Below are 7,713 nucleotides of genomic sequence, written 5' to 3' on the forward strand. Positions count from 1 at the left end.
TTTTGGGGTCCCCCAGAGCCTCTCAACCCCCTCAAGTCACATTTTGAGGGCCCCCAAACTTTCAGGTGCCATTTTGGGGTCCCTCTGGACCCTTTCGGGGCCATTTTTGGGGTCGCAGGTCCCTCTGGACCCTTTTGGGGCGCCATTTTGTGTCCCCGAATCCCCTTTTTGGCGGGAAAAGCCGAAACCCTGCCCACGGAGGGAGGAGCCAATCCAAACCGGCTGCATTCCATATATGGCGTTAGAGGCGTGGTCAAAGCAGCGTGCCGTTAAGGGGCGTGGCCACCATGGGGCGTGGCCTCTCGCAGTCATGGCGGCGCCCATGGCGGACGGTGCGCGTGAGGGGGGCGGGAGAATTTGGGATTTTTGGGTTTTTTTGGGGGGATATTTTGGGTTTTTTGGGGGTGGGGGCGGCGCTCTGACCTCTCCCCTCCCCCCGCAGCCCCTCTGGGGGTCCCCGAACCCCCCGGAACCCCTCAGGACGCGGCCGCGGCGGAGCCCGTGGAGGAGGAGGAGCTCGAGTGAGTTTTGGGTGAAATTTTGGGGTTCCCTGAGGGGTTTTGGGGGTCCCTGACGGGTTTTGGGGGTCCCTGACCCCCCCCCGGCTCTCCCCAGTTTCCCCCAGTTCGATTTCGGCCGCCCCCCCCACCCGGTTTGGGGGGCTCGGGAGGAATTCGCGAAGCGCGCCGAGAATTACCTGCGAGGCTGCAAATGGTGAGCGACCCCAAAATTACCCAAAAACCTCCCTAAATCACCCCAAAAAATCCCCCTGAAACCCTCCCTAAATCACCCCAAAACCCCCAAAATGTCACCCCAAAACCCCCCAAAATTACCCAAAAACCTCCCTAAATCAGCCCAAGAATCACCCCAAAACCCCCCGCTAAAAATCAGCCCAAAAATCACCCCAAAGCACCCTCCCCCAAAATCACCCCAAAACCGTCCCTAAATCACCCCAAAAATCAGCCCAAAAACCTCCCGCTAAAAATCATCCCCAAAATCACCCCAAGACTCAAAAAAATCACCCCAAAACCCCCTAAAAATCACCCCAAAAAATCCTCCCCCAAATCCTCCCTAAACCCTCCGTAAAACACCCCTAAACCCCCCAAAAATCACCCCGAAACCCCCTCAAAAATCTGAGGTGACATTTGGGGTTCCCCAACCCCTGGGGGTGATTTTGGGTCCCTCAGGTGACAATGGAGGGGTCCCCCACACCCGGGGTTTATTTTGGGGTGACATTTGTGTGTCCCCAACCCCCGTGGGGCCATTTTGGGGTGACATTTGAGGGTCCCCAAACCCTGCGGTTATTTTGGGGTGACAATGGGGGGGTCCCCAACACCCGGGGGGTCATTTTGGGGTCCCTCAGGTGACAATGGGGGTGTCCCCCCACCCCTAGGTTTATTTTGGGGTGACGTTTTTGGGGTCCCCCCCAGGGCCCCCGACGGTTCCTGCGTCCTCACCTGCAGCAACGACAACGCCCTGAGGATCTTCGACCTCCCCCTGCCCCCGGGACCCCCCCCGGGGGCGCCCCTCCCCCAAATGGTGGGTGGGGGGGGTGGGGGGGTTGGGTCACTTTGGGGGGGATTTGTGTAATTTGGGGGGGATTTGGGTCATTTTGGGGGCGTTCTGGAGGGGATTTGGGAGGGTTTGGAGTCACTTTGGGGGGATTTTTCATCATTTTGGGGGGATTTGGGGTCACTTGGGGTGTCCTGGGGGGGTTTGTGGTCACTTTGGGGTAATTTGGGGTCACTTTGGGGGGGTTTGGGGTCACTTTGGGGGGTCATTGTGGATCTCCCGGAGTCACTGATTGGTCACTCGGGTCACTCAGGGTCCCTCATGGTCATTCAGTGGTCACTCAGTGGTCAGTGGTCACTCATTGGTTGCTGTGGTCACTGTGGTCACTCAGTGGTCACTGTGGTCACTCATTGGTCGCTCAGTGGTCACTCATTGGTCACTGTGGTCACTCAGTGGTCACTGTGGTCACTGGGATTACTGTGGTCACTGTGGTCACTCATTGGTCACTGTGGTCACTCAGTGGTCACTGTGGTCACTGTGGTCACTCAGTGGTCACTGGTCACTGGGGGTTACTCAGTAGTCACTCATTGGTCACTCATTGGTCACTGTGGTCACTCATTGGTCACTCAGTGGTCACTGTGGTCACTCACTGGTCACTGTGGTCACTCATTGGTCACTCAGTGGTCACTCATTGGTCACTCACTGGTCACTGTGGTCACTCATTGGTCACTGTGGTCACTCATTGGTCACTCACTGGTCACTGTGGTCACTCATTGGTCACTCAGTGGTCACTCAGTAGTCACTCATTGGTCACTCACTGGTCACTGTGGTCACTGTGGTCACTCATTGGTCACTGTGGTCACTCATTGGTCACTCACTGGTCACTGTGGTCACTCATTGGTCACTCATTGGTCACTGTGGTCACTCATTGGTCACTGTGGTCACCCATTGGTCACTCATTGGTCACTGTGGTCACTGTGGTCACTCACTGGTCACTGTGGTCACTCATTGGTCACTCATTGGTCACTGTGGTCACTCATTGGTCACTGTGGTCACTCATTGGTCACTCATTGGTCACTGTGGTCACCCATTGGTCACTCATTGGTCACTGTGGTCACTGTGGTCACTCACTGGTCACTGTGGTCACTGTGGTCACTCACTGGTCACTGTGGTCACTCATTGGTCACTCATTGGTCACTGTGGTCACTCACTGGTCACTGTGGTCACTGGGCAGCTCCCGGCCGTGCAGGTGGCCGAAGGTGACACCATCTACGACTTCACCTGGTACCCCCTGATGGACTCCAGCGACCCCCCCAGCTGCCTGTGAGCACCGGGGACCGACTGGGAGGGACTGGGAATGGACTGGGGGGGGGGACCGGGAGCACTGGGATATACTGGGAATGGAATGGGAATGGACTGGGAGCACTGGGAGGGAACTGGAATGGACTGGGATGGACTGGGATAAACTGGGAGGGACCTAGGATGGCACTGGTTGTTACTGGGATGAAATGGGAGGGTGTTCTGGGTGCAGGGGCAATTCCTGGGAGGTCATTACTGGTCCGTACTGGTCTATACTGGTTTATACTGGTCTGTACTGGTCTGTACTGGTTTATAGTGGTCCGTACTGGTCTGTATCGGTCTCTACTGGTCCGTACCGGTCCATATCAGTCCATACTGGTCCATACTGGTTTATACTGAACCACTGGTTTATACCAGTCCATACTGGTCCGTGCTGGTCCGTACTGGTCCATACTGGTCCATACTGGGCAGGGTGGCCGCCAGCAGCCGGGACAGCCCCGTGCACCTCTGGGACGCCTTCGATGGGAGCCTGAGGGGATCGTTCCGGGCCCACAACCACCTGGTGGGGACTGGGGGGACTGGGGGGGACTGGGAATGGACTGGGACAAACTGGGAGGGACTGGGAGGGAACTGGGTTTGGGTGCCCCTGGGATGTCCCGTGTGGGTTTTGGGGTGCCCACACGGACCTGAGGGTGTCCCCAGGACGAGCCTGTGGCCCCTGGGATATCCTGGGCAGTTTTGGGGTGTCCCTGGCTGTTTTTGGGGTGCTCAGTTTTGGGGTGTCCCCAGGATGAGCCCGTGGCCCCAGGGGTGTCCTTGTGTGGTTTTTGGGGTGTCCCTCAGTGACTTGGGGATATCCTGGCTCTTTTTGGGGTGCCCACACTGACTCCGGGAGTGTCCTGGTTGTTTTTGGGGTGTCCCAGGACGAGCCCGTGGCCCCGGGGATGTCCTGTGTGGGATTTTGGGGTGTCCCAGGCAGTTTTGGGGTGCTCATTTTTGGGGTGTCCCTGGGCAGTTTTTGGGGTGCCCCGCACTGACCCCGGCTGGTTTTTGGGGTGTCCCAGGACGAGCCCGTTGCCCCGGGGGTGCCCTGGGCAGTTTTGGGGGTGCCCCTGGGTGGTTTTTGGGGTGCTCAGTTTTGGGGTGTCCCTGGCAGTTTTTGGGGTGCCCTCAGTGACCCCGGGTGGTTTTTGGGGTGCCCCCAGGACGAGCCTGTGGCCCCGGGGGTGTCCCTGGCAGTTTTGGGGTGTCCTGAGGTGGGTTTTGTTTGGGTTTTTGGGGTGTCCCAGGACGAGCCCGTGGCCCCTGGGGATATCCTGGGCAGTTTCGGGGTGTCTCTGGGCAGTTTTGGGGTGCTCTCAGGTGGTTTTTGAGGTGCTCATTTTTGGGGTGCCCCCAGGACGAGCCCGTGGCCCCCCACTCGCTGGCGTTCTCCCCGGACGGCTCGCGGCTCCTCGGGGGCTTCGACGGCGCCGTGCGCGAGTTCCCGACCGAGCGCCCGGGCCGGGGCGGGGCACAGCGCAGCCTGCACCGTGAGGGGCGGGGCCTAAAGGGGGCGGGACTTAATGGGGTGGGGTCCATGGGTGGGGCTGGGGTGGTTCCCATCCTTTTTTTGGGGTTAAAATGGGGTTTGGGTGGGAAACTCAGGGGTTAAGAGGGGCGTGGTCTAAATAAAATGGGCGTGGCCTAATGGGGTGGGGTCTGTGGGAGGGGCCTGTGTGGAGCAGGGGGGGGTTCCCAGCCTTTATTTGGGGTTAAAATGGGAAAGTCGGGTTAAAAGGGGTGGGGTAGGAGGGTGGGGTGTGGTGAAAAAAGGGGCGTGGTCTAAATGAATGGGGTATGGCCTAACAGGGTGGAGTCCAAGGGTGGGGCTGGGGTGGTTCCCACCCTTTATTTGGGGTTAAAATGGGTGGGGGCAAAAGGGGCGTGGCCTAATAGAAAGGGGCGGGGTCTAAAGGGGTGGTGGCCTGGGGGCGGGGTTAAAAGGGGTGGAGCTTAAAGGGGAGTGGCACGGCAAAACTAAATGGGTGGAGCATAAGAGGGCGTGGCTTTGATGGGCATGGCCCAAGGAGGGTGGGGCTTGGATGTTTGGAGTCTAAGGGGGTGTGGCCTCACTAAAGGGGCGTGGCCTAACCTTTATCTCCACCCCCTCCCAGAGGGCGGCCATGGCCAGCGAGGCCTGATTGGCTGCCTGGCCTTCAGCCCCAGCCAATCGCTGTTCGCCTGCGGCTCCTATGGGCGGAGCCTGGGGCTGTACCCGCTGGAAGGGGGCGGGGCCGTGGCGCTCTGGCCCCGCCTCCCGGCCGCGCCCACTCACCTGCGCTTCAGCCCCTGTGGGACTCACCTGTACGCCGGCGGGAGGAAGGTGGGCGTGGCCTAGTGTGGGTGTGGCCTAATGTGGGTGTGGCGTTGGTGGGTGTGGCCAAGTGTGGGTGTGGAATTTGGGTGGTGTATGGGGTGGGTGGAGCCTGTGGGTTGTTATGAGGGTGTTGCCTTGTGGTAGGCGGGACTTTGGGAGTGGGGGTGTGGTCTCAGGGCTGGGCGTGTGGCCTCTTATGCATTGCACAACCAGGGCGTGGCTTTAGGGGCGTGGCTTTGGTATGATTGACATCTCCCAGTGCTGTGGGCGTGGCTTTAGGGGCTGTGAGGTGTTTTGCTCATTAAGGGGGCGTGGCTCAGGGCCTGATGGGCGTGTCCCGGGCTGGCCCCGCCCCCAGGACCGCCACATCCTGTGCTGGGACCTTCGTGTCCCCGAGCGCCCCCTCCTGGCGCTGCCGCGGCGCGTGGCCACCAACCAGCGCGTGACCTTTGACCTCGACCCGTGAGTGACCCCCCCCCGAAAAATGGGGCACCTCTGGGGACACCTGGGGACACCTTTGGGGACACCTGGGGCACCTTTTGAGACACTTGGGGAACCTTTCAAGGGGATTTTTGGGGGGTCCTGGACACCTGGATCATATTTTGGGATATTCTGGACACCTGGGTCACCTTTTGGGAGAATTTGGGGGCCCTTGGACACCTGGGGTACCTTTTGGGGGGATTTTTAGGGGGTCCTGGTTACCTGGGTAACTTTCTGGGGTATTTTGGACACCTGGGTCACCTTTTGACGGATTTTAGGGGGTCCTGGACACCTGGATCAAATTTTGGGTGGATTGGGGGTGGGGGGGGGGGGTCCAGAACCCCTGGATCAGATTTTGGGGGGATTTTAGGGGTCCAGACCGCCTGGATCAGATTTTGGGGGATTTTGGGGGATCCCGACCCCTTGGATCAGATTTTGGCTGTGGGTCCGAGGGGATTTTTGGTCCCCCCATTTTCGGGGTGCTTTTTGGGGGGTTGGGGTCTCTCACTGCCCCCTGTCCCCCCAGCTCGGGGCGGTTCCTGGTCAGCGGTGACACCGACGGCTTTGTCACCGTCTGGGACACGCTGGCCCCCTCCCCCCGGCCACGGGGACCCCCCCCGAGCTGCCCCCCCTGCTCCGGTTCCGCGCCCTCCGCGACTGCGTCAACGGCACCAGGTAACCCCAAAAACCGGGGATTTTGCCCCAAAAAATTGGGGTTTCCCCCATAAAAACATTGGGAATCCCCCCCTAAAAAAAACTGGAGATCCCCTGAAAAAAATTTGGGATCTCTGCCCCAAAAAAACTTGGGATCCCCCAAAACATTTGGAGATCCTCCCCCAAAATATTTGGGATCCCCCCCCAAAAAAACATTGGGGACCCCTCTAAAAAATACTGGGGACTTACCCAAGTAAAATTTGGGGATCCCCCCAAAAATACCCTGGATCACCTCCAAACCTCCAAATTTCCACCCCAAATCCCCTGCAATTTGCACCCCAAATCCCTCAGAATTTCACCTCAAATCTCCCAAATTTCCTTCTCAAACTCCCCCAGATTTCCACTCCAAACTCCTCCAATTCCTACCCCAAATTTCCGCCGCAAATCCCCTGAAGTTGTGCCCCAAATCCCCCAAATTTCCACCACAAATCCCCCAAATTTCCTCCTCAAACTCCCCCAACTTTCCAATCCAAACTGCCCCAATTCCTACCCCAAACTTCCACCCCATGTCCCCCAATTTTCACCCAAATTTCCACCCCAAACCCCCCAGATTTCCACATCAAACCCCGCAAATCTCCCCAGATTTCCACCCTAAATCCTCCAAATTTCTGCCCCAAATCACCCAAATTTCACTGAAATTTCCCCAAATTCCTGCAAATTTCCCCAAAATTTCTACCCTAAATCTCCCCAAATTTGCACCCTAAATCTCCCCAAATTTTCACCCCGAATTCCCCCAAATCCCCCCCAATTGCCACCCAAACCCTCAAATTTTCCCCAGATTTTCCAAATCCCCCAAATCTCCCCATTTTCCCCCATTCCCAGCCTGCACCCCGCGCTGCCGCTCCTGGCCACGGCCTCGGGCCAGCGCCTGTTCCCGGCGCCGTGGACAGCGACGGTGACGGCGACGGTGACAGCGAGGGGACCCCGGAGGGGCCGGCGCCGGGCGGGGACATCCGGCTGCAGCTCTGGTGGTGGGGACACGAGGACACCAACGGGGACACCCCTGGGGACACCCACGGGGACAGCGGGGACCGACCATTGTCACCTACCTGGGGACACCGATTGTCACATCCCTGGGGACACTGAGACTGGCGATTGTCACCTCAGCGGGGACACCGATTGTCACATCCCTGGATCCACCGAGTGTCACATTCCTGGGGACACCGGAACTGGCGATTGTCACCTCCCTGGGGACATTGGGACTGGACTTTGTCACCTCTCTGAGGATGCTGGGATTGCAGATTGTCACATTGCTGGGGACAGTGGAACTGGCGATTGTCACCTCCCTGGGGAACACTGAGTGTCACCTCTCTGGTGGTCACCTGGACCCACCATTGCCACCTCTCTGG

The 7,713-nt window shown here is 58.7% G+C and overlaps 1 protein-coding gene across 1 annotated transcript; it reads left to right on the forward strand.

The window, feature by feature from the left end:
• The first annotated feature begins 305 nt into the window (after positions 1–305).
• Positions 306–7,263, forward strand: WRAP53 (WD repeat containing antisense to TP53). Its single transcript, XM_054295309.1, has 11 exons — positions 306–332; positions 443–521; positions 616–714; positions 1,431–1,539; positions 2,747–2,835; positions 3,283–3,373; positions 4,211–4,343; positions 4,968–5,176; positions 5,529–5,632; positions 6,177–6,325; positions 7,187–7,263. The coding sequence occupies exons 1-11, from the start codon at positions 311–313 to the stop codon at positions 7,261–7,263; spliced, it is 1,161 nt and encodes a 386-aa protein (XP_054151284.1). The 5' UTR covers positions 306–310.
• The last annotated feature ends 450 nt before the right edge of the window (positions 7,264–7,713 follow it).

This window comes from Melozone crissalis, unplaced genomic scaffold, assembly GCF_028551555.1.
Source record: "Melozone crissalis strain CALT ecotype California unplaced genomic scaffold, PUWL_Pcris_2 ptg000632l_1, whole genome shotgun sequence".
Lineage (NCBI taxonomy): Eukaryota > Metazoa > Chordata > Aves > Passeriformes > Passerellidae > Melozone > Melozone crissalis.